At 39.0% G+C, this 27,699-nt stretch overlaps 1 protein-coding gene across 1 annotated transcript in view; it reads right to left on the reverse strand.

Annotated features, from left to right (window-relative positions):
* Positions 1-14,829: 14,829 nt before the first annotated feature.
* Positions 14,830-27,699, reverse strand: part of PPM1E (protein phosphatase, Mg2+/Mn2+ dependent, 1E) — a 213,874-nt gene continuing 201,004 nt past the window's right edge. Inside the window, exons 3-7 of the mRNA XM_012648458.1 lie at positions 26,001-26,200; positions 22,530-22,718; positions 20,032-20,175; positions 19,696-19,789; positions 14,830-15,890 (exon numbers count right to left, since the gene is read on the reverse strand). Of these exons, the coding sequence (XP_012503912.1) occupies positions 14,830-15,890; positions 19,696-19,789; positions 20,032-20,175; positions 22,530-22,718; positions 26,001-26,200 (1,688 nt within the window). The remainder of the gene's footprint in view (positions 15,891-19,695; positions 19,790-20,031; positions 20,176-22,529; positions 22,719-26,000; positions 26,201-27,699) is intronic.

The following is a 27,699-nucleotide window of genomic DNA, read 5'->3' on the forward strand; positions in this document are numbered from 1 at the left end:
AAAAATATGCCTCTGCTATTTATTAAAAGTGGGACCAGAAACTCCCTTTTTCTCCTCATATTGCCTGTGGCTAGTTAGCAATGTAGACAAGATCAGACATTCGGTTAGTTTGTTTTTAGTTTTGTGATGAGAAGTGATGGGCAGCTTCTATCCCAGTCATTCTAAAATCACAAACTTGAAAGACCAAAAGATTTCTTCAGAGATGATAGTTTTTAGTTCAGACTTATTAGTTTTAGTAGTGAAGTTTTTGGAAAATGTAATTCCTGCCCCAGTTCCTGGTCATCTTATATATTAATACTAGGTCTGCACCCAGTTCCTTAGTGATGCCAAGGGACACCTCTTCCTTGATACGGTTTGCCTACCTTGGCTATGCGATGTTAGGTAGCAGTGAGGGAGGGAAGAGGCACAGAAGAATCATTTGCTCTAGTTTGCTCGTTCTACTTTTTTTTGTTTTTTTGTACCCTGATAGAGACCTTACTGGTTTTGTTTGTTTTTAACCTTTCCTCTTTTGCTGAAGGGCATAATTTCTCTTAGATCAGCGGTCCCCAACCTTTTTGGCACCAGGGACCAGTTCCACAGAAGATAATTTTTCCAGGGACGGGGGTGGTGGTCGCAGGGGGTGTGTTTCAGGATCATTCAAGCTCATTACATTTATTGTGCAAACCTCTCTGCTAATGATAATCTGTATTTGCAGCCGCTTCCCAGCGCTAGCATCATCACTGCTGCAGCTCCACCTCAGATCATCAGACATTTGATTTTCATAAGGAGAACGCAACCTAGATCCCGCACATGCGCAGTTTCCAGTAGGGTTTGCCCCACTGAGAGAATCTAGTGCCACAGCCAATCTGACAGGAGGCGGAGCTTATGTGGTAATGTGGAGGGTTTGTAAATACAGATGAAGCTTCCCTCCCCCGCCCTGCTCACCTCATGCTGTGTGGCCCGGTACCTGGTACGGGTCCTTGGGCACTGGGGGTTGTGGACCACAGTCTTAGACTTTCTGCAATTACCTTGCTTCAGTATGTAGTATTTTTATCTCAGGTTCCTTCCTGGAAAATTTCTCTTTAATACGGTTTTCTCTTAGGCCTAAAGATACAATATTAATGCTTGTATTGTGCATGAGCATATTTCTTCTGTACAACTTTGACAACCTTTGTCATTGAATCCTTAGGTAACCTTTGAGGTGGATGGATGTATCCTACCCATTTGGTAGAGGAACCTGAGGTTCAGAGAGATTGTGTGATTCTCTTAAGGTTTAACACCACTGGCAGGGATGGAAAGAATTGATCTGGTGCCTTTTCCAGTTCACCACACTTGAACCACACTCAGCATTCTGACGCCTAGTAATTAAAAGCCTAAGGATTATCCTATTTTTTAATCTTTTAATTTTGAGATAATTTTAGATTTGCAAAAGTTATAAAAATCATGAGTTCCCATACTCTTTGCCTGGCTTCTCCTTTTGTTGATGTCTTAAATTATTATAGAACATTGATCGAAACTAAGAAATTAATCTTGGTTATAGTACTCTTAACCAGACCACTGAACTCGTTCATAATTCACCATTTATTTTACTAATGTTCTTTGCTGTTCCAGGATCCCACATTGTATTTTGTTACCATGTTTCCTTAGTATCCTCTAGGCTGTGATAGTTCCTCAGTCTTTCCTTGCTTTCATGACCTTGATATTTAATGTTCTTCTATTTGGGTTTATATGATGCTTTCTTATGTGAAGTTGAGGTTATGCATTTTGGGGAAGGCTGCTGCAGAGGTGATGTGCCTTTCTCAGTGCATATGATACCGATAATTTTTATTGGTGATGTTAACCTTGATTACTTGGTTAAAGTGGTATCTGCCAGTATTCCTTACTGTAAATTTACTATTTTTCCCTCTATAATTACTAAATATTTGGGGCAGATACTTTGAGGCTATGCAGATACCCTGTTTCTACTAAATTCTTGCTCACTGATTTTAGCGCCCACTGATTTTAGCACCCACTATTGGATCATTTCGATGTGAATTATCACTGCACTGTTCTAATGGTAGTTTTCTAGTTCCCTAATTTCTTCTATGTTTTTTTGTTTGTTTGTTTGTTTTTTGAGACAGAGTCTGACTTTGTTGCCCGGGCTAGAGTGCCGTGGTGTCAGCCTAGCCCACAGCAACCTCAAACTCCTGGGCTCAAGCGATCCTCCTGCCTCAGCCTCCTAAGTAGCTGGGACTATAGGCATGCGCCACCATGTCCGGCTAATTTTTTCTATATATATATTTTTTTAGTTGTCCAGATCATTTCTTTCTATTTTTTTAGTAGAGACAGGATCTCGCTTTTGTTCAGGCTGGTCTCAAACTCCTGACCTTGAGTGATCCACCCGCCTCGGCCTCCCAGAGTGCTAGGATTACAGGCGTGAGCCACCGCGCCCGGCCTCTTCCATGTTTTTTATTAGAATACTGTAAGGAAAAGTTGCCCCTTCTTCCCCATTTTTTTATTCAGCTGCTTATTTATATTAGTGTGCACTAATGTGTATTTGTTTTGTTCTTTGAGTAATGATCCCATACTGTCATTATTTTGCACTTGGCTTGTTCCAGTTTTGGCCATTGGAAGCTCTTTCAGCTCTTGTGTCCTTTTGATATGTCCCATTCTTGGGTTTTTTTTTTTTTTTTTTAAGCATTTCTTTACTTTCTGACGCCATGAGATAATCCAAGCTCATCGTGTATTTTCCCTGCCCCAGTCATGGAGTCAACCACTTCTTGGGGGAACCATTGTTTCTTTTATTGGAGAATAGTATTTAGAAACAAAGATACAGGTGCTGTGTACTTATTATTACTAGAGTGTCACTGCCTCTAGTCCCTCTCAGTGGATAGAATAGGAAATATATGTATACAGTCATCCCTCAGTGTCTACAGGGAGATTGGTTCCAGGACCCCCATGGACACCAAAATCTGAAGATTTTACATGTCTCCTCCCGTATACTTTAAATCATCTCTAGATTACTTATAATTCCTAATACAGTATAAATGCTGTGTAAGTAGTTGTTATACTGTATTTTATCGTTGTTATTTTTTATTGGTTTTTTTTAAAAAATATTTTCAATCCATGGTTGGTTAAATTCACAGATGTGGAACACCAGGGTGTAGAGGGTCGACTGTACTTACTCATGCAAATACATGCAATATATATGTATTTCTGTATATATCTGTGTAAAACTGTTTTGTTTTAAAGGCAAACCGTAAGCCCTATATTGCCACCAGTTCAGCTCTACAGGGCTCATTCTAGCTTTCACTCTTACTTAATATTTGCAATATCTTTAACAGTGAGAAGCCTGGCTGTCGTTAGAATCAAACTTACTTATAAATTATGCAAACTAATATACAAACCAAGTAGTGTCAGAACTGTTGACCTCTATACCCCTGTGAGAAACAAACTGCCCACCTAGAGTATAGTGCTTGTGTACAGTTTTTTGTCTTCATCTTTTCAGTATTATGAGACTGATGCGCTGCCCACTGTGCTTAAGAGGGCCCCTGGTACCTTCTCAGTATTACGTCAGAAGACGTTTTCAAAGTTATTTAGGTCCTTAGATTCAAAATTATATTAGTTCCTTTCTTTCCTATCCCCTTCGTTGTGATTATATGATTCATTTGTAATAGAGTTAGATTCATCTGTTATAGTCTACATTCTGTCCTCCCCCACATATCCTGGTTGTTTTTTAAATTTACATATATTAAAATGCAGTTTATCTGGTATACAGTTCTGTGGGTTTTGACAAATGTCACATATCCACCAACATGATACTACACAGAACATTTCAGCCCTTCCAAAAATTCCCTTGTGCTGGCCCTTTATAGGTAAACACCTCCTCCCCCCCGCAACAACTCCCAGCTATCACTAATCTGTTCTCTGTCCTTTTAGTTTTCCCTTTTCCAGAGAGTCATAATGTAGCTTTCTGCTTACCAAAATGTAGTTAATTTTCATCCATCTTGTGGAAATCAGTACTTCATTCCTTTTTTATTGCTGAGTAGTATTCCACCGTATGGATATACTACAGTTTATTCACTTACCCACTGAGGGACATTTGGGTTATTTATAGTTTAGGGTAATTATGAACCTTATGAACATTTGTATACAGATATTTGTGTGCACATAAGCTTTTATTCTCTAGGGCTGCAGTCCCCAACCCCTAAGCCGCAGACCGATACTGGTCTGCAGCCTCCGCAGAGAGACCCTCTGCAGAGCTCTGCAGTCCCCCATCCCACCCCCCATCCATGGAAAATTTGTGTTCCATGAAATTTAGGAAGGGGGGGCTCACAGCAGGAGGTGAGCGGTGGACAAGTGAGCTAAGCTTCCTCTGTATTTACAGCTGCTCCCCATTGCTCACATCACGCCTGAGCGCTGCGCCCCGTACCCCCAACCCCACCCCGTGGAAAAATTGTCTTCCATGAAACTGGTCCCTGGTGCCAAAAAGGTTGGGGACTGCTGCTCTAGGGTATTATATGTCTAGGAATAGGATTGCTGGGTGTCTAATATAGAATTGTCTGGCCTTTGTCCCCAATTCCTGGGAAGTCACCTCTAAATCTTTGCCATTTCCCAAACGATAGGAGTTATTTATGGTGGGCCCTGCTGGTTTATGCTAACAAGATGGCTCAGGAGTGGGGTTGGCCATGCCAGAAAGGCCAACCATGTGATTAAAGGGTTGGGGGTCTGAACCACATGATAGCCCGGTTGAGTTCAGCCTCATTGCCAACGATTCAATCATGCCTACATAATGAAATTCTGATAAAAACTCTGGACACTGAAACTTCAGTCAGCTTTCCTGGTCTACAGTACTCTGTATTGACATACATCAACATGCCAGGAGGGTAACTTAGCTTGAAGACAAGGAACCTTCATGTTTGGGACCTTCTCAGATCTCACCCTGTGTGTCTCCCTTTGGTTCATATTTGTACCCTTTTGTCATAATAAAATTGGTCAATTGTCCAATAAAATTGTCCAATTTGACCAATAAAATTGGTCAAAAAGTGCTTTCCTGAGTTCTGTGAGTTCTAGCAAATTATGAAACCTGAGTGGGATAGTAGAAACCCCCCATATTTGTAGCCAGGTGATCAAATTAAGGGGCCTCAGGACCCCTGGACTTGGACTTGGTGTCTGAAAGGAGGGCAGTTTCTTTTTTTTTTTTTTTTTTGAGACAGAGTCTCACTCTGTTGTCTGGGCGGGAGTGCTGTGGTGTCAGCCTAGCTCACAGCAACCTCGGACTCCTGGGTTCAAGCGATCATCCTGCCTCAGCCTCCCGAGTAGCTGGGACTACAAGTGGGCACCAACATGCCCAGTTAATTTTTCTATTTTTAGTAGAGAAGAGGTCTCCCTTTTGCTCAGGCTGATCTCCAACTCCTAACCTCAAGCAATCCTCCTGCCTCAGCCTTCCAGAGTGCTAGGATTACAGGCGTGAGCCACCAGCCATGTGGACAATCTTACGGAGGATTTTGCCCTTAGCCTGTGAAGTTTGGCCTATCTCCAGGTGATTGGTGTCAGCACTCATTGCACTGGGTCATATAATAAGTATATTCTTGAAGTGGAAAATTGGAAAATTCCATTACCGGGCTTTCTCCCTTGCAATCCTTACCTGGGCCCCCTCCTCCCCTGCGACCTTTCCTTTCATGAATCACCTATAGCAATTAGTGTACCAGGCTGTAAAGTAAATTAGGACTCTGCCTCACTGAAGTTAACCCTGTTGTAACCGTGCCCCTCCCCCTTAAGCAGAGTGTATAAAAAGACTGCAATGCTCTTTGTCTGGTGCTCAGAATTTGGGAGGGAAAAATCCCCATCTGAGCCCACTGGCATATAAACCTGTTTTGCCAGTATTTCTGTGTCAGTGTCCATCTATTCCCGGTCATCTCTGCCATAACATTCTTAACTTGATAAGAAGCTGCCAAACTTCCATAAGTGGTACTGTCACTTAATGCTGGTGGCATTACCACCAGCAACACATGAGAGTTCTGGTTTCGTCTCACAAACACTTGGTACTGTCAGAAGTTTTTATTTTAGCCATTCTGATAGATGTGTAATGGTGTTTGTTTTGCTGGGAATTTTTGCATCTATTTCAAAAGGAATATTGATCTGTAATTTTATTGTTTTCATCTGATTTGGTATCAGAGTAATGCTGACCTCGTGAAATGAGTGTTCTCTTTTCTGGGAAAGAATGTATAGAGTTGGTGTTATTTATTTAACTGGTAAAATTCACCAGGGTAACCATCTGAAAGGTTTCTTTTTCTTAGGTGTGGTGTTTTTGGTATTTATCCTACTTGGTGTTCTCTGAGCTTCTGTGTGTATGGTTTCATGTCTGTCATTAATTTTGGAAAACTCTCAGCCATTACTTCTTTAACTATTTCTTCTACCTGTTACCTTTCACTTCTCCTGCTAGGATTCCAATTATATATATGCATATGTTACACTGATTTTGTCCCACAGCTCTTGTCTGTTATGTTCTGGGTTTTTTCTTTTTTCTTCACTTTTTTTCCATTGTGTTTCAATTAGGGTAATTTTTGTTAACTTATTTTCAAGTTTACTGATTCTCTTCTAGCAGTGTAGCGTCTACTGATTAGCTATTTGACAACATTCATCATCTCTGTTTTTCATATCTAACATTTCTATTTATAATTTTACCATTGCTGAAATCACCCATATGATCTTGCATGTTGTCCACCATTTTTTAAAATGTATTAACCATAGTTATTTAAAATTCTCTCAGTTTCAAAATCTGTCGTATCCGAGTCTGGTTCTGATAATTGCTTCATCTCTTCAGGGTGTGTTTTTTCTTGCCTCTTCATGTGCCTCTGTATTTTGTTAAAAATGACACATCTCACGTAGGACAGTAGATAACTTGGGCGAATAGTTTCTACCCCTGAAAATGGGCAGGCTTTTCCTGCTGCTTAGACCTTTATTGCAGAGATTGAATTGGTCTAGTAATTAAGAGTTGTGGTTGGTTTCAGGTTTGCCTTTGCTGTGATTAACCTTAGTGGTTTCAGGTTTCTATAGTCATACTTTGTATTTCTGATTGGGGTTGGATTACCTGAGCAGTGTCTCTTCTGACCCTCAGATTACAGGGTCAGAGATTACAGGATCTCTGCGTGTTTTTCTTGCTCTCCTGTCCTTCTTCCAGAAATACTGTGTTATTTGAAGCTTGACTGTGGGCTGGGAAGGGAAAGGACTGCCATTCTTGGATTAAGCTACAGTTTTAGGCACTGTGTGTTCTCAATTTACTTGTCATTTCCCAGCTTGTTGATATCTCAGTGATATTTCTGCCCCTTCCCCAGGGGTAGGGCTTCTCTTCCCTCTGCTCCAGTGACTTTTCACCAGTGTCCTAAGGGCAGCAGTATTTGTGGCCCTTTTCTCCCACAGAATAATACTTTTGTTCTAGAGAGGAGATAGGGAAAAGGGTCTAGTGAGTTTCTTGACCCTCCCCCAAGGCTGCTGTATACCTCTCCTGGGCGGACACCACAGTTAACTCTTCTTAGGGCTCTTACCAGTCTTTTCTGTGAGCACCTGGTAGAGTTTTTGAAGAAAAAGCCTGCAAGAGAGGGCAGACCGCCCCAATTTCTGCAGGCCTCCAGGACTTCACACTGCGTTATAGCCCATATTCTGCCTTCACCAGTCATCACTTTAGCTAAACTATTCTGCCAGTGTCTGCTCACAGCCAGCCTACATAAACTAGTGCTAGTGCGTCCTGCAGGTACCTGCCCCTCTCTCCATTTGGGGCCATTTGGTTACTCTGCAACCTCAGCTTTGCAATGGATTTGGAAAAAGTCATAATTTGTAGTTAATCTGGATCTTTTTCATTGTAAGAGTGAAAGCAGTGTTCCCAGCTCTACATCCCAGAGTGGAGGCTGGAAGTGCTGTGATTTTTTTTTTAAGTATGTAAAGTACATTTTGTTGAATTTAACATGAATCTAATTAATTTTAAAACCACAACTCAGAAAATAATGTGCCATTTTTAATTTATGTAGAATTTTATTTTTAAATTATAAAGGTGATAATATTACAGAAATTTGGAAAATAGAAAACTCGAAGCTTATATTCAAGGCAACTTGAATCTATGCTTCCAGATTAAATAAATAAATTTTTAAAAAGAAAAAGGAAAACTCCAAGAGCTGTTTTCCTTTTTGCATATTCATTTTAGTCTCTATGTGGTGATATTTTTAGATTTCTCCTTATTCTACCTCTGGTTCCCACATCAACCAATACATGCCTTCATAGTATAGATTTATAGAAGTTTTAAAACCATGGCTAGGGATGCTTAAGAGCAAAATGGTAACGTTAGCCACTCTGTAGTTGGGGAGGTAAACTGGGCTGCTCTGTTTCTAAACACTCTTTTCTCTGGCCGACCCATTGACAGGGAGTCTTCCATGCATGCTCTACAGAGCTCTGCCCCGCCAGGGTCTTTGCCTGAGTCCTGCAGGTTCAGTAGTGTCTCCTGATGTGTATTTGGGAAAGGCTGCTCCGTAGGCTTACTTCCTATTTAGTTGTATCTGACCTGGTGAGACCATAGCAACTTTGGCTTGATTGGCCACTCCTAATGCTCTGGCTATCATATCAACCAGTGTAATGACTGGCAGGTACAACTTTTTCATCGTTGGTTAAGCTCCAGTTACTCGTTTGGAAATGGTTTCTCTAAATGTGTATCATTCCTGGCAGTTTTTCACATTTGTTTCCCTGGTCTGTCCTAAAGCAAGATCAGAAAAATCAAATAGAACCTATGTGCGAGGGCCCCTGTTTGTACCATGAGGGCAGGGCACATCTCATCTGGTGGTTCCATGAGTGGGGCAGCACCAATAGCTCAGCATGCTAAACCCAGCTGCCCAGGGAGGAGTGCTTTCTCACTGAACAATACGTAATGGTTTTGAATCTCAGAAAAGAACCTGATTTGTTTGAAATGTAAATAAGAAAGGATTTTCCGTAAGGTTAATTCCTAGGCCAAGCAAAAGTAGGTTTTCTAAAATGCAGTAGTAGAGTGTTCTTTACTGATTGCTGTTAAGATGACAGATGACAACCTTGCAATCAAAGGAAATGATCAAATACCTTATCAATGAAGACAGTTATGTCTGATTTGGTAACTTGGGTAAATTTCTATTGAAGTCAAATGATTTTACTGTACCTAGTGGTTCACTTATATCTTGCTGTGTGCTACTTCAGAAAGAGGTATTCCTTTTGAACTAAGTAATAACTATATTTTAGGGAATTTTTTAAAGTGTAAATAACACTTAATGAAAATGTTCCTTTTCTGTCATTCCCTGCTTTAGCAAACCCCTTCAAGTTATTCTTCTTTCAGAACTTTCTCAATTCTTACCTCTTTGGGTTCTATACACAGTCATGCGAAGGACTGAATGAATTTAGGGAATTAGAAGTTGAAGATTGAAGATTGTTGTAACTTTGTGAAAGTAACTTTAAAGGCCTTATGGTGAGGAAGAAGACAGGACAATGCAGTGTATTTGTCTTTTCAGGTTTGACTCTGTTAAAATAGAGGTAAGATTGAGTGAGTGGACTCTTTGTGGCAGTAAGATACAAGACCTAAGGCCATGCCAGGCAAGGGTTAAATTGTGCATCCCTACACTTAAAGAGTAGACTATTTAATATGTGTAACTGCCACAAGGTTTTTTTCTTTTTCTCTAGGCGTCTAACAGCTGAACAAGCACTGGCCTCGGAGATAAACACTACTGAAACAATTGCAGCTCTCCCACCCCCAGGCACTGACTGACACCCCCACCCCCCCACCTCCCGCCCAGTTCCACAAGCCACAACTACTGCTGTGACTGGACAAGAGACGGATTTCAGGAACTTTACTGATAAAACACTACGGACTCAAAAGTTTTGGCAGGCTCCTGGAGTCCTGTAAGACCTCTGGATGTAAAGAGCTGAACTCCACCTCATTTTAATGTTAAAACGCAACCCCCAAATGAACAAGGGATGTGTGTTACATATGTGTTATGTCACTGTGCACACATTTGCTCCCCCCCATCAATATTCGTAAGACTCCCCACCCCTTGCTAAATATGTATGTTAAATCCTACAAGTTATAAAAGCCAGCTTCCTCCTCCCTTTCTGCAGAATGTGTCCTTTTGGCCTTCCCAAGGTCATGCTACCCCAATCTGCAGATTGTCTCTTGCTGAAAAAGTTTTCTCGTGATCTTTCTGATAACAACATCATCCCTTTAGATGCAGCTGTCTTGCTCAATTGGCTTCACTTCTGTCCTCCACATTGTCCTTTCTTTTCTATCTTATCCACAATCCTCCAGAAAGATTTGCAACCACAACTCACCTGATTATTTTCTTTCTTTCTTCTAGTTTGAAACTAAAAGGGGAAAGCCTTAGTGAAAGGGAAAAACTTGAGTGATTGGATGCAGAGTTCTAAGGATGAAGTTATTGGGAGATTTGTGGAGTCACCATTTAGCCCATGGCAAGTCCTGTTCCTCTTTCCTTTTAGGATTCTAATACCCCTATCCATCTCTCTCTTCCCCCAATTAAACTAATGGCGAAAACATGTATAAAATGAAATAGATATCTTCTGTATTTTCTGGGGGGAAATAATGTTTTGGCAGCACTTAGCAAATTTTCTTTTTTAAATATTCCAAGCCTAAGAAAACTACTGCCTCAAGGTAGTTTTTCCCCCCAGTTCTGAGGGAATCTGCCCAAATTTAAACACTGAATAACTTACCTTTCCTTTAAATAAAAACACAAATGACTAGTGGTTTTAAGTTGTTGGGTTTTATTAAGATAATTGGCAAAATTTCAACATACTCCTTACCTGTATGAACAGTTTTAATAAAATATGAAGAATCACTCATGATTACAACTGAACTCAGAAGTGAGCTGTAGAGCAGGTTTGTAAATTGATAAATTCACTTGGTAAGGAATTATTCACTTCATTCGTTTCACTCCATAGAGAATTCTTTGCAGAGAAATGTCATGAACAAGAGAACAAAGCCTGTCTCACCAAAGAGCACCTAGAATAAGAGTTTACAATGATGTATCTGTGGATTATCTAATACATCAAAGTTTATTAGAGTATTTCCTTTTTCAAAATCAACTGCTGTGTCAGTCTGGAGTTCCCTGTCCTGTTTCATGTTTTATAATTAGTACAATCAGTAGTCTTGGAAATAGAAGATAAAATGTTGCTAGAGGAAGTAACAATTATTTTTGAACACAGTACCATTTTTCTGGAAAATAGTTGTGTTATAATACTGGCAGTATCTTATTTTGTTTTGCAAGAGACATTTAAGCTATTCACAGGTCAAAACAGAAGAGTGGGTATTTGTCCTTTAACATCACATGATTTTCAAAGGTGGAAAAAAATGTTCTTTCTTTTGCTTATTTATGATCCAAAGAAAAATTTTCTCAAATTAAGTTGTGAACAAAACTCCAGTATCCCCGTTTATGGCCTTGCTTGGGTTAAAATGCTCATTGAGTGAATAAATTAGGTTTAAAAACTAATAATTTGGATCACAAATTCTCAGCAAGGCTTTGCTGGGGAAGGACATACTTGAACCACAGCAATTTGATCTGTAAACACCGAACTGCTCTATGCATCATTTTCATCTGCCCGGTGGATGTTGCACTTCTTACTGGCACAGTGTTCCAACAATGGAGTGTGGTTGCCATGAAAATGCAGTGTTGACACTATACCACTATGAATGTGGTCAGAATTAGACTCAGTGTTAACATTGACATTGCCCTTGGAAAAGGTGTTACTTTCAAGGAGCCTCCTAGTTAAATACAACAGTAACTTTAATCTTACTAATTCAAGGACAATGGATGGCACTTCTAGGTAAAGAAAAGATATATACATATGTGTTTCTACCCATCCTTTTTAGTACAGACTTAAGTGGGATCAATAACCCCAGTGTTTGATGCTGTGATATTGCCTAACCTCAGATATCCCTCAAAAGTACACATCTAGAAAATGAACAAAGAAAACCTTTAAATTAGGGACTGACTCCCTTTGAAACTCACAGTGACTGTACAAGGAGTACATTTGTAATGACTTAAGTTGGTGACTTGAAGTCTGTTTCCCTACCAATACTACACTCTCTTGTTTATGTTTGGTTTTACTATTTCCTATTCTAACAAAACTTGTTTAGCAGGCAAACAAATTGATGCAGATCATGTTAGATTGAAAAAGGGATACTGCCACTCTTTAAGGATTGAGTGTAGAACTTTCACCACCACTAAATTACACAATGAATAAAAGTACAGAACACATAATTCACAGATTATACCTCAGCATTAACAGTTAATGTATATTATATACTTTTTTATATCTGTCTAATATTTTTTACAATCACCAGATACACCATCATTAAATACAAGTTACAGAAATGTGTAGATACCGTTAGTTAGAGGGTTACTTATTGCTTACTTCAGCAAGCAGCAAATAAGGGCACAGGATTTGAACTGAAGGGAACTACTTTCTATCACCAGTGGCATTAAGATATAACACTGCATTTCACAAAGCACTGCTTTTTATCTAATTTATAGAACCAAGAGCAGCATATATCAGACCGATAACCACTACTTTAGTATGTATTATAGAATTTTAAAGGACTTACCTTACAAATGGTACCTAACTACTCTATCAATATGCATGTTGTGAACAATGAATAGTAGCTATTTTTACAATATTGGTTTTATAACGACCACACTAGAACTACTTTGCTTTATTTTCTAGAGAGCTAATGGTGTGAGAAATGGAATTAACACTGCTATGTAGTCAGACCTACAAAACCCAGACCCTTAAAGATGGGTCTTTGTCCCAGTTTCATCCAGCCATTTTTTTCCCCACTGAAAAAGCCTATCACTTGTAACTTTTTCCTTTCACCTTCTTTACTCTGATCAAAAACATTACCAATAGACTATAGAAATTTGTTTTTAATTTGTTTTGCTTTGGACTATAACGTATACCAATGTTCTGCTGCCCCTGTTTTCTTGTTTTCTTAAATAATTTGATTTGGAACCAACACTGCACCTGATGGGTTGTTAACAAGATCTAGGCTTCAGAAAATGACATTTATGAGTGAGGTCCATGTGTGGGGGCAAAGCATCAGAATGATGAAAGATTCTAATTCTGTAGTTGGAGCCATGTTTACTCACTCCTTTTCAACCATGTGTCACAGACTTGAGAAAAGAAGAATTGACTTCCAAATCAAGAGAAAACAAATACTGAAAAATCTCTTACATCCAAATTTTAAAAATAAAATCTGTAGATTAACAATCGGATCATAGCTAAAGTGAAGCTGTTTTTATTTTTTTATATAGCTATACTGGCACCCAAAATATGCTACAGTTATCTATGTCTTTAAAATTCAGGAATTTCAGTCCCACATTATCAGTCTGGGGAACATAAAGTAATTGTATTATCATGTAAAAATATGATTAGGCAATGGACATTTCTCAGCAAGAGCGTTTAGTGCGTCCTAACAGTATGAGTGATCACCGCAACGGGCTGCCTTGTCCATTGGCGGGGCTAGTCCACAGTTGACTAAGGGAGGGTAATGCCAAGACATTCATGATTCTCAGAGAAATCAGAGGCTGCTTCACTGAATGAATCACTATTTATTTGCTGTCTTTAACTGAAGATATGCTTCTAGCTTGGAACCACAGAAAGAGCAAACACTAGGTAATTCTAAAATATCAAGAATAACTGTTGAAATAAGAAGCACGCGTCCTGTATCTGCAGTCAGAAGCTGCATGTAGCAGGACACTGGTGCGTCCTCCAATTATAACTAAACAGACCTGCCTCTCGGTAATCTGCATTCTCCTTTGCACTTGGCCTCTGGGCTCACTTGAGGCAGTACGTTCAGCCTCCTTCACACCAATTCATTCCCTTGGAGTAAATCATTTTAGAGAAGTTAAAACGAGCAATTTTCATTCTCCAAAACCACTTTTTATTTTATAGTAGTATATGCCTTTGCTGTCTGAACTAAAAAATAAAGGCAAAAAATATAAAAATGCTATTTGATTTTCTTTTTAAATGGCATTTTGATTCTAGTATATTTGTACCCAACATCATCTCCATTAAACCAGTTTTATTCCTGAGATGAAGGTACAGTGAAAAACACATTAGCATCACAGATTAAAACCAGTTGACAGTGGTCCCCTAAAATGCTAACTAATAAAAATTCCACCAAAAGCACCATAACAAGTTATGAAAACCCCAAATAACTACAGCCCTAGGAAATATTTAATTCAAAAAATGTTCAGTCTATTATTTTACAGAAAAAAAATCAGTAAATCTTTTTGACTGTAAACCGCCTCACAAGTCTGAGAAGATGACACTTTTACACTAGTTTTCTACTTTGTTACCAGTTAAAAACCATATGGCTTTTAGTCTTTTGCCTACCCCAGAATGGTGGGGGGGACGTTTTCCTTCACAGTCCCCAGGATTTTGAGGGACATTTCCCAACTAAGTTTAATTCTGCATTGAGTTTTCCATAGATATTAGGCACATCAGACCAAATTTCAACTGCATTGAAATTTCAACACTATATATCCTGACGTAACTGACTCGCAAGCTTCCACTAGTGATGTGAAGGGATAGTGGGGAGGGGCTTGTATGTAGGTGTGGAGACACATCACAGGGACCAGTTGTATAGTTTTGCAAGTGAAAGTGCCAATACTTTTTTTTAGATTGAAAACACTGTATTTTGAGTTTCCTAGAGATCTATTTACATTTAAGAATTGAGCCATCCATGGATTCATAATGAAGCACGTATGTTTTAGAAATGTCTACCTTGTTTCTACTCTGATAGTGGTGTTTTTATTGGGGGAGAGCTAGCTAGCCTACTTTAAAGAAAAATTATTACATTTTATAGCTCCAGGGGAGATCTGGGTATGGAATATCATTACTCTTTCTGAGTTGCCTTATCATGTTTTCACTGTACCCTTTCCAGCTATTTTGCCTCCATGGCAGAGAACTTCTTAACATCCTATTTCTCTTCCCACTTCGAATAAGTGAGGATAGGCTAGTGCCTATTTTGTGGGAAGGCTCTTGAGCAGAGAGAAATGAATAAAACTTTGGACTAAACCTGAATCCATGCTGCCTCTTTGAGTAGTGGTGGTGAAAATGAGCCAATCTAGAAACTCTGTTTCCCAGGGATTTGAACTGTTCATTTTCCAACCCAGAAAAGACAGGAGACAAGCGCTCCATTCTGTGTATCTGCTGCCCTGCTGAACCCAAATTGAAAGAAGCGGGAAACTCTCCAGCACCGCTCCATTGAGGCAATGATGATTGAACTGATTTTTTCTCCATTATTAGCTCTTTAGTAAGATTTGCTTTCTTTGGTGCACCAGGACCAAACATCTCAACTGGTGGCAAAAACTGGGCACTGTGAGGTTTGCTTGCTTCTATTTGTGTGAGATCTAGGTAGCCTGGGTCTTCCAGCACGTTGATTTGGGACCCTGGGCTCAGGCTAGTTCTATCAGTGAATGAATCCACGCGCCCATCATAGCCTAGATCGGCTGGTGCTGAGCACTGGTGCTGAGGCCAAGGGCGTTTGCACTCTCCATGATTCTCCTTATCATCCCCACCATCTTCTTGCCCTCCTTGAAAAGAGTTTTCTGTCCAATCTGATTCCTCACTAACATTTACAGCTTTGTTCATGTCCCTCAGGAATACCACAATAACAGTGATGTTATCACTTGACCCGGCATCACGAGCTGATGCCACTAATTTGTGGGCAACCATGCTGCTGTCTCCGTTATTCTCTTTCAAGTGGTCGGACACAACTTTCACTGCCTCGTCAGGGTTTACCGTGTCGTAGAAGCCATCACAGGCCAGAATGAGGTAGTCTTCGGTCCCATCCAAAACAGTGGAGGCAGAATCTGCATCTCCACAGATATATGGCTTATGTTCAGCATCTCCTGTGGGAATTCGGAAATAGGGCGTCAGCAGTCAGACTTTGGTTTACCTTGCGCGCTAAGAATTTTTCTGGCCAACGCCATGACTCTTCTGATCACAGTTTACTCAATTGTGAACTGAATTTACTGGAAAGAATTTATAAAATAAGTTTTTGATAAAATACTTGAGTTCTTTAGTAATCAGATGCTGCTTACTTCTGGGCTTAATTCCTCTCTAGCTTAGATTTTGAATCTGTGCCTCTGGCCATGATTTAGGCTTAGCTGAACAGAGCAACAATGTCAGATCTAAATTTGTTGCTGTACTGAAAAATTCAGTCCTACGTTGGAAAACTTTGTTGATTTAGTAGATCTGTTCTTTTACTGGTGGTTAGATTAGATTTAATTGAGATTTGAGAACAAGTCCACATTGAAAGAAACAAACCAAATTTCTGATCATTCTCTTCATTGCTTAATATAATGACCTGTGTTAGTATATCTATTAGATAAGAAATAGTCTTTTGACCCTATAAAAATGCTCATCTTCACTCCTTCCACTCATTCTCAAACATATAACCCTCTCATCTTATTCATGTCTAGGCTAGTTTCCATTTCATTCTTTTTTTTTTTTGAGATGGAGTCTCGCTATGTTGCCTAGGTTAGAGTACAGTGGCATTATCATAGCTCACAGCAACCTCACACTCTTGGGCTCAAGTGATCCTCCTGCCTCAGCCTCCTGAGTAGCTGGGACTACAGGTGTGAGCCACCATGCCTAGCTACTTTTTTTCTATTTTTAGTAGAGACAGGGTCTTGCTCAGGCTGGTCTTGAACGCCTGAGCTCAAGTGATCCTCTTGCCTCGGCCTCCCAGAGTGTCAGCATTACAGGCTTGAGCCACCTTGCCTGGCCCGTTATTTCTTATAGTAGTCAAAACCATCTTTCTCGAGAGTGGTTTTAATTTCATCAATTTCACTTCTATACTATAATGTTTCCCAATAGCCTATTAGAGCTAATTAAAACCCAATCTTGGGATCAGTATCCTCCACCAATCCACTTTACTAAATTTTCTTATCCCCTACTCTACCTGACTGTATTATTATAATCATTATTATTTTCTGAATTCCACTTCTAAAAATAAATGTGCTCTGACTCATACTGTTCCCAAAAATGTTGTTTTAGTGCTTCAATTAAAAGACTACTGCAACTGTTAGTTTGGAACAGAACATACAAAGATTTGCACAGAGAAAATGCCTGCCAGAATTCTGGCTTTTCACCTGCTCTACTGTAGGGTGTCAAATTCATGACATTTCGCCCCCAAATTTGATAGGAAAGCATGAATATCCATTTCATGGTAGAAATGGCAACATCCTTTTGTCTTCATCCTCCTCTCTCCATATGTTAGGAAACATCATGCCTCTGTCAACTTTGGATCATAAATCTGAAGGGCTCGTAGGGAGAAACTGTTGAAAAGCTTTTCATTTTTAAAGTATCATTTATTTTTTAAGTAGAGTTAAACTTTGCTCAGGAGTCCTTTTTCTTGTCCGTTTGTATAGTCCCCTATTTTATTCCATGAGATTTCCAAATCTTTCTCACATTCTTCAACTCCCAGTCAAGCTACCAGATTGTGGTAGATGGCCTAATTTCCTACTTCAAAGAAAATTAAGTTTATCAGGCTTGAATTTCCTCAATTCCTACTGCCCCCACTTTTTTTAGTCTGTAGAGATTCACCTATATCCACTATCATTTCCTCAGAGTAAGAGAGGCAGGCAGCCCTTTCCCTTCTCAAAGCTAACCTGTTCTATTGCTCCTGTCTTCCTAAGACTCTGGCTTCTCCACTCTTTTGTGTTCAGTTTGTCCTCTACTTGCTTTCTTTTTCCTATCAACATGCTCAAATAAACAATATCCTCATCCTAAAAATAGAAACAATAAAAGGAAAGTTTTTCCCTCAAGCCACCACACTATTTCCTTTCTCCCCTTCATCATCAAGCTGCCCAAGAAACTGAATCTACACCTGCCCCTTATGTTATTGCTTATTTTCCCTCAGCTGACTGTTCTCTGTAACCTGAGCAGTGGGTTTTTCCACCTACCAGTCTGCCTCACCAGTTTATTCCCTTCTCCACATCCCTTTTTAGTGGAGTGATCGCTGTCCACTCTGGCCCGCCTCCCATGCAGTCACTACCAATATCTTTATAAATGCAAACCTGATTCACGGGGCCCCTCTGCTTACTCATCTGGGAAAGTCCAGACTACTTAGCCTTGCAGTAAGGCCCTTCACAATATGACACCAGCGCTTCTAATCTCTTACCACTCCCACCCTCTGCTCTAGACTCCTGTGCTTGTTGCTATGCCTAAAATACTGCTTGTCCTTTCAAACCCCTGTGTATTTATCCTTCCCTATTCCTGGGATTTCCTTCCCTACACACTCTTGTCCACATCCAACTCAAAGTCACTTCCTCTGTGCAGTCCCCCTTGTTCTCTCTTAGATTGTCACTTACTCAAGGACATTCTTCCCCTGCTTTAGTTTCTCTTTTGTTATATTTTTAGAAGCAAGAAAAGGCAAGTATCGTCTAGTAAGGTGGTTCTGTAACAAGCATTAAAGATACTCCTCAGTCCTCTGACAGAGACAGGTAAGATCAAGAGGAAGTGGTCTTTGGTAAAGAGTTGTCAAAAATAATTCCATATAGGGTGTATTTTAGAAATGAGAAATTCCCCTTTTTGGCCTCATTCTAAAGCTAATAACTCCCTCAGTCTAAGGTAAAGCCAACTCTCAATTTTTCAGAAGGTATTTGTAGAATCTTTTAGCTATTTCTCTTTCAGCCTTCTACTGCTCATATTTGGGCCACTTCACAGTTTGCCAGCACCTTCCTAAAGAGTGAGAGGAACTCGAATCAGTGGTGAAACTAAATCCTTTAAGATTTTCTTAATGTTCTGGAATTTTTTTGGTAATGATAAACTAAATTTGGGGACTGGATGTGAATTCCATTTATCCATGTTATCCCTGTGGCCAATTACTTCATTTCTTTAGGGAAGCAGAGATTAAAAACTGCAGTATATATGCATATATACATCATCCACATATATACACATATCGATTTATTCTTTTTTAAAAACCAGGAAATGAATCTAAGCCATGAAGCCTAAAAATAATAAACCCAGGGCCCAAAGTGAAACAAAGACAGAAACAGATAACTTAATTCTTTGACCTATACCCTTACAGTTTCATTGACTTTCCCCTTCTTTTGAAAAATTTAAGTCCCAGGGAGGCAGATTCTTTGAAACCCCAGGGTTGTCTGACAAATTACTATATTCCACATATATTACATATATTTCCACATGAAAAATAGCTTTTATGTCAAAAGAATAATGTTTTTCCTATAAATTTATTATCCGTTTTGTCATTTTAAGAATTCATTGTAAAAACAAGGATATAAACAATAAATATGGGTAAAATATGGAGAGAGGCTTCCATTCTCTGGAAAATACTGAGTTAAGCTAAATATGACCCAAATGAAATGAAATGAGGATCACAGTGGTTTTAAGCAGATTTGTGTACTAATGATTAAAGGTTTCCATTTTAAAAAAAAGGACAAAAACTAGTAAATTCTTCATTTCTTGATATGATTCCCTTTTAATAATGAAATTTAAGTATATAAATGGACAGGCTTAATTAAATAAAATAATTAAAAGAGGCATTGTCCAGTTGTTATTTTAAATAATAATAATAAGCACTTTGTTAATATAAATTGTCATCTCAGGTTCCTTTATGTCACAGTAAGTATAAGACAATGAGCTAGAAGAGGACAATTTGGAGACACAAAAATTTGTTTTTCCTACCAATAGCTCTGGACACCGACAGACTTCCATTCACCCTCCAGGCACCAAACCAGACTACACAGCCTCCAAGGGCCTCAATTCGCTGCTTTTCATCCTAAACAGCAATGCAATAAAAAGAAGCAAATAACTGGATTCAGGATTTATTTATCTACTTTAACAGTAAACATGAGATATAATACTCATCAGCTTCATGAAAAGGTTCTCTTTATTTCTCCATTGGAAGGTGGGCACAGTTGCTGAGATAATGGCAATAATTATAATAATTACATGAGTCCTAATTAATAACTAGAAAACTGCCTTTATGGCATGTGCTCTAATAGAACAGACCATACTTACCTCTCTGTCTGGTTTATGTGGCTTCATTAGTTCAACAGCTTGGCCCTTTCTCACAAGCATAACCTGGGAATCGCCCACCCAGGCCACATGTAGCATGTTGCCTCTGATGAAAGTCACCACTCCTGTGGTCCCACATCTTAAGCTCTGAAAATAGTTTACATAAAATTAGAGTCAGTGAAAATAAATAGACACTAAATTCTCATTGAGAAGCAAATTATAATTAATATAAACTTTTTAGCTAGAAGCTAGACTATTAATAATGCAATTTCACAAATACACAGCAAGTCATATTTCTCAATGCATTTTATGTACATGTATTTATATGTATGCACACGTTAATCCGCCTGATCTGTAACATGCAAGGCAGGGATGATTATTAATTCCATTTTTAATACAGATAAGAAAACTATGGCAGGTTATGTGACTTACCCAAGGACAGGTAACTGATTAGTACACAAAACAGAACTGAAAATTCTTTTTCCTCCCAGTCCTGTGCTAAATCCACTATATCAATCCTTAAAAATTTCTAAATTCTGGTCTCTCTTTCGTTACTAACCTACTTGTATGTTCAGTGCAAGAGTCCTAGCTGCACAAAATCACATATAAAGCATCTGACTGGTGTATAACAAATGCTCCCAGTCTCTGGATATTAAGATAAGGAGCCAAGACGTAGCATACATTCCCTGGAGTACTAAGATGCTTATACCTTTAAAAAAAAGTCCTCCCTACAATATTTTTAGGGGCCTTTGCTTTTGAAACATCACATAAAGAACTAACAGCCTGGAATTTCACTGCAGTAGCTACCACTGTAGTTAAAGCTCTTGATCCTACTATACTAAAATGACATCTCCATTTGACATGAGTCACCACCAAATGAGCATGACTTTCTGTTACTAAGGACCTGGCCTAAATTAGAACCGATGCGTCAGGGGTGGTAAAAGGCCCCTTGTATCCAAAGAGAAAAACAACTTCTCATTTTCCCTACGTAGGGAAAGTTTGTTATAAATCCTCACCCACCAATAAAATATCTTCCCACACAGAACGTTCAAAAACTCAGCCCCTTAGAACACATGATAAAGACACTTCAGTGCATGTGCCCTGGAGAGAACAGGAGGCAGGGCTGCTTCACAACAGGAATAGCAACTTTCTTCCCAGCAGTTAGCAGCACATGGAAGCACAAGAAGGAAAAGTGACTGCTGAGACAAACCTAAATTATTCAAGAGAACTATTGGCAGAACTGAGAGATATCAGGATCACTGACAAAACAAATGAGGTAAACATGGCCAGAAAAAAAAGCCATAATTTTGAGGAGACAGAGGAAAAGGAATAGAATAGAGCATGAAGAAGACAAGGTGATTCTCTTTGTTTCAGAGTGGTGATTACAGATCACCTATCAGGGGCCTGGTCTTGTCCTCAGTCAGAATGATGAGAGCCAGTGGCTTCTAGAGACAGCCAAGCAGAATGCTGGTCCTCAGGAGACCAGGAAGGTGTGAGGGCCAGAGTTGTATTTTATTTTCCAGCCCCACCTCTTTATGTGGACTCCAGTGGTTAACTGTTGTTGAATCTGAATATTAATCCAAACTTGGGGGACAAAAGAGAAGGTAAAGAATATTTCTCTTAGTTAATACCAAATAGCTCTAAATTATTGTTTCATTAATTCCAAGCCCCATTATTGTTTTGTAGCATAACTATGAGATCAAAGAAATGGATTAAATGATTAATTACCCTTATGTCTCCAAGTTCATTTTAAAAAGAGTTAATGTTTAAGTCATAGGGCAGGAGGCCTATGTTATGTATCTAATTCTTTAATTACTTTTAAAAATTAAATTTTAACTGGTCCCCAGTTAAAAAATCCAATATAGCATACTGTAGTTAATTATGTACCAATGCCCAGAATGATAATTTTTTAATTTATTTTTAGACCTCAATATAGAACCCCTGTCATTCATTCAGAGTAAAAAAACTTAGGTTTGATTAACCTTAGCAATACAGGACAAGAGCTATGACTTCTTCCTGTTGAGAAAAAATCAGTTCAAAGATCATCTAAGGATTCACCCTCTCCAAGCAAATTTTCCCTCAAAAGATACATAGCAAAACACTGCCTACCCATTTAGAACCAAATGTATGGAAGGAATCCCAGTTTCTGTTTCTTTTTTAGACCATTGTTTTATTCACCATATCCAATCTTGTCAGCAAGAGTCTGCTTAGAGAGATGGTCCTGGTGTGAACCTGACAGGCAATGGTGAATAAAAGAAAGACAAAACTCACTGGCCAAATCTGGCAATGATGACAGAAATGAATCCAGAAAATTACAACTTGGGAGTTTCTGTACAGTACATCATTGTACCCCACTGAAACTATTTCTGAAGAGGGAATTAGACTTACAACTACAACAGAAGCCAACAGTGTGGGTCAAGAATACAGAATCTAAACAGCCCTTTACCCACACAGACCAAGTTGAGCTCAGCTAGTGCATTCGTAGCTGGAAAGTGGCATACCTCCCTGGCTGCTTTCTGCACAAACCGCTCATCAGTGACCCGGAATGCCCGGCACAGGGCCTCTGCAGGATCGTGGGGGAACATCTCCTGGCGTACTAAGTTAACATGGAGGTGAACGGAGGCGTAAATGGCAGCATCCACTCCCCCGTGGCCATCAAACACTGCAAAGTAAGCTTGTTCTTCTTGGTCCTGTCAATAGAAACGTAACAGTTTAGGGAGTTGGGTATAGAATGATTCAAATGAACGAAGCCCCTAGAATCACTGTTATCCATCCTTCTCCTCCACTGCATTTGTCACTCAGAATAATGAGACTAATTGTTCCTCTTTTCTAACATGCCTGATCAACTGCTGAAATACCTGCGATATTAGGGCATCTGTGTTTACACACCGGAACACTGGAACACATCATGCCCAATTAGCTCAGGCTGAAGTGCCTTCTCTCTGTGAAAGTTGTTGTCTTGTACCATGGAAACCACCCACATACATTTGCTTCTAAATTGCTGTTACAAGTTGGAGGGAGGGGGAGGAAAAAGAAGGTATGAGGAGGATTGAGCAAAAGCTGTTCTGAATTGAGTGCTTTTTTCAAAATACAAGTATTTTAATAGTAAAATTAGAACCTGAGAACAATAGAAAATAATAGGCCTTCTAGCACAAGGCCAATTATGTTCAGGTTTAAAATACATAAAGACATGAAAGCATACACGTTTCTAAACTATAATGCCTCTTTCATAAGTCATTCATAGCCACACTGAATTCTCACTGTAAATAGCACAGAGTCTCTAAACTAGTTAACCAAAACTTGAACCACAGCAAATGGTTCAAGCCCAAATGCTCTGTGTGGCTGACCACTTTGCCTCAGCCCATGATCCAAGATTTACCTTCACATTCCCTTGCAAAGGCAACTGCCAGGGGAGGATCTTCCAACCCTGTGCTTTGTCTTGACAAAAGAAACCTAATCATAAGATTACATTTCAACCATTAAGTAGTTTGCTTCTTCATCTTCAACTCAAGTGTTTAAATCTCAGATTTGTCTCACTTAGATCTGTGACTCCCTGAACTCTCACTGAGTCCTGAGCTCTTACTAGGCAATAGTACGTGATGGTTTTCATTTGCCTTTTGACTTCTTTTTCCTTAGGCTCTTAGAGGAATCCAGGCCCTGTCATTGAATCTTGGGCAAATCATATAATTTTCTTATGCTTGTTTTCTGTTAAGTAGGGATGAGTTGCTATCTCATGGGGATTTGGAAGGGCTACTAAAACAACAGGTATATCTGTGCTTTGAAAAAGTTCTTTTTAAAGGGGGTATTACATTTACAAAAGTACCAAATATAAATGTCCATAGAATAACACCCAAATACTATGAAATCTGTGTCTAATACACATACAACTAGTTCATTTAGCAGTTTAATGCCACTGAAGACTGATTAAACAGAATTATCTAGAAATAATCCCAACATGTGGAATTTCTATATCCACTAAAGCAGTACTCATTTTTAAGCAACTCAATATCGCATCGGAAGAAACAAAAGGGAGCTGAGTGGATTTCTTTTTTTTAAAAAAAAAAAAATAGTATAGCTTTTCTAAAAAACAAAAACATTTACTGATGTTTACTAATGTTTTCCCTATTATAATAACGTTTGATAATTTAGACTGAGAGAAGTGTAAAGAAGGAAATAATCACCTATAATCCCACCATCCACAGATAACTAGTCTTTTTTATACACACACACACACACACACACACACACACATATATATATATTTTTTTTTTGAGACAGGGTCTCGCTCTGTCACCCAGGCTAGAGTGCAGTGGCATCATCATAGCTCACTACAACCTCAAGCTCCTGGGCTCAAGCCATCCTCCTGCCTCAGCCGGGACTACAGGCATGCATCACCACACCCAGCTAATTTTCCTATTTTTTTGTAGAGATGGGATCTCACTCTTGCTCAGGCTAGTCTCAAACTCTTGGCCTCAAGCAATCCTCCAGCCTCGGCCTCCCAAAGTGCTAGGATTACAGGCATGAGCCACTGTGCCAAGTCTACATGCATATTTTTAAAATAAAATTAGGATCATACTGTGCATATTTTATATCCTACTTTGTCATTTATCGTATCATTAGCATTTCCCATGTCATTATTATTTAAAGACATTATTTTCAGTGGCTTATAATATATATCTATGAGCATATCATAGTTATTCCCTTTTATGATTTAGATCATTTTCAACATTATGAACAATGTTATATAAAATATTTAGGTCAAACAAAACACAGAAGACTTTTCTGTATTTCTATTTCCTTATAATAAAGAATTAAAAGTGAAATTACCAGATCGAAGGATGTGAAAATCTGTAAGTTTCTAAATATATGTTGCCACATTGCTCTCAAAGCCTGGTTCACTATACATACCAAGGTGCTCCTTTCTGAGTTAGGCCTATAGGCTGATTTTGAAATTAGAAGGCAAAATAAAAATCAACTAAGTCAACAAACAACAATAATGCCCTTAAATATGAGTATAATCTCCAAGTGGGTGTAGTGACATAGGACATAGTCACACAAGAGCCTTTTGGGTTACATTTGCATGGGCGTGGTACTGGAAACATAGACATCAGCTGATCCATCTTTATAACATAAGCACCAATTACCAACCCACCATCACTGCTGATTAGACCTTGACAGCTAAAATTTAAATTTAGCTGCTAAATGAAGGAAATGTTGTGCTTTGTATAAATTACTACATTGTAATTTAAGTTATGGACTTGAGTGAAGAAAAGAGGCAAATGACAGGCAAAGGAAACAAACCTACTTCTGTTTGCATTAACATAATATATTTAATAGAAAAAGAAGAGAAAGTTAACAAGAAAATAGTTATTAAGCTGACAAGGCTCATATGGATCCAATTTGTCAGTCACAGAGATTCATGAAACGTAATTCCAGCTACTTTCCTATCTCAGAGACCAAGATTTTAAAAAGAAAATCACATGAAATCAGAAAACTGTCTCAGCCTTAAATCATTCTTTTATGTTTCTGTTTGCGTTGCTTCAGCAGCATAGTAGTGTGAAAACTCAATAAACACTGTTCGATTATACTATAGAAATAGTTTCCTTTGAAAAAACAGCTTTATTGAGAGGGGTTTTTGTTCTTTTTGCTTATATAGACCATAGAATAGCTCTGGAAGATTACGTAAGAAACTCTCTTGCCTTCATGGGGGGAACTGAGTATCTGGAAGACTAGGATAATGAGAGAGAGATTTTTATTTTCCCAATTTTGAACCATGTCAGAATAACATAAAATAAATATTTCCTTTTCCATTTTCTAGTGCAAGCAAATTTGTGCCACTTTGCATTTAGTCCTTCTCTAACCTATGAGAGATACTATTAGAAATATATCAGAAGTTCTCCTTTTCTAACAGGACCATGAAGGTGTTTGTTTTGTGTTTTAAATCTCACTGACTCTCCAGAAGTGCCCTTTACCTCTAGGTTGAAGAGCATATTAAAGTCAGGAATGCAGACATGTTTGTCCTCCATTTTCCTGCGCATGTTTTTGATGGCATGGATTGATGTCTCATAATAAAGCTGGGGTCTCCTGCGGAGAGGGAAGTCTTTCACCCAGCTGCAGCAAATCTCGTGTAGTTTGCTGAAGACAGAACGGGCCAATTTCACTGTCTCAATCTCTGTGAAAGAAACACAGAAACCCCCAATGAAGAGCCTTGTAAAACTGCTTTTCAATTGCCTTCTTGGTAAAGACAGAAGTAGGTCACCTTAGTCAAGTTCCTCCTTAATAGAAGAAATTCATCCTTCTCAAGAAAAATGAAATGCTTCTGAAGAAAGAAAATGACAACCTGTCTAGTAGAAAATCATCGGCCAGCAGCTGTCATCAAGATAGCCTTATGTCACGAGGAGAAAACCTGTGGCCAGGGCTGGACCTATTCCTAGGCTTGATTTCTTCCAGCCCGGGAAGTGCTCTGGCCACTGCTCTCCAGTTCAGAACACTGGTTCCTCTTTGGTTGGCTGCTGTGGTATCACCTGGAGAGCCAAGCCTCCTCTGCTTAGAAGAATGACTGCAAGGTGAACAGTGGTTATCCAGCTAATTGAAACATGAAAGACCTATGAAAACAGCTTACAAACTACAGGAATAAAAAGGTTTACCTTGATTACCATTTGTCTTTGTCCCTCCCTTTCTTCCTGACCTCCTCCTTTAGATCCAGTTCCCTAACTTTTCTCTCCTATTAATGGCCATCATTTGGAACTGAATTATATATTTTTGCTATTTGATGTATTTGTTTATTAAAGTTTTAGGCAGTAGTTTAAATAGTTTAGCCCATAGGTTAACAAATGAGTTAAACGTTTCATATTACCCTAAGGAAAAAGTACTTAAATTCTGTCTTTATGTGTGACCCTGGATAGAAAAAAGGAGACAGCCATCAGGGGAGCGGTCTGCTACATCACCTGAAGTCTGCTGTTGACCTGTGAGGTAGAGTAGACTAGCTGACTTCTGGGGCAGACTTGTGTCCCTCAGTACATGGAAGGTGTGTAAGCCCGTTCAGCAACACTGAATGGACTGAAGAGATTATATCTCACATCATTTTACCCTTCACCCAAGTTGCCCTCCACTTAAACTGCAGCTATTGAAATAACTAAGGGGACATTAGGTTTTCTCAGGCCAGTATTTTAGAGGATCGTCCTACATCTCAGGTAAAAAAAATTTAGAACTTAAAAATTTTTTTGCTTTTCTGAATCAGATATAGCTTGACAGCCTGAGGAAATATATGCCAGATGGGCAATGGCTACACATGCCTCCTCCAATCTAGAACACAAATCCCAAAGAAGAGAGACTGTACGTTCTAGAACAGCCTGGTAACTTGGATTCCCAATTTTATTCCAAGTCCTGCCTTCTCCTTAATCTGTGACTACATTTACCTGTTTTCTTACTCAAAATTCTTTTTAAAATGACTATATTCGAAAAGCTGATCTCAAGTTTTTTGTTCCTTTTTTTCTCCTCATTAACATAGTACAGGGTGGTAAATCCTGTTTTGTGCTTTGTCCCCCTTAACATTTTTATATAACTGAAAACCAAGGGTACACTGGAAAGAGAAGTTCAAAGAGCAAATACAGCCTGAGGAGATAGGCACAAGAAGAAAACTGAGACCAATAGACAACATTTTTTTTATTA

This window comes from Propithecus coquereli, unplaced genomic scaffold, assembly GCF_000956105.1.
Source record: "Propithecus coquereli isolate 6110/MARCELLA unplaced genomic scaffold, Pcoq_1.0 Scaffold285, whole genome shotgun sequence".
Taxonomy (NCBI): domain Eukaryota; kingdom Metazoa; phylum Chordata; class Mammalia; order Primates; family Indriidae; genus Propithecus; species Propithecus coquereli.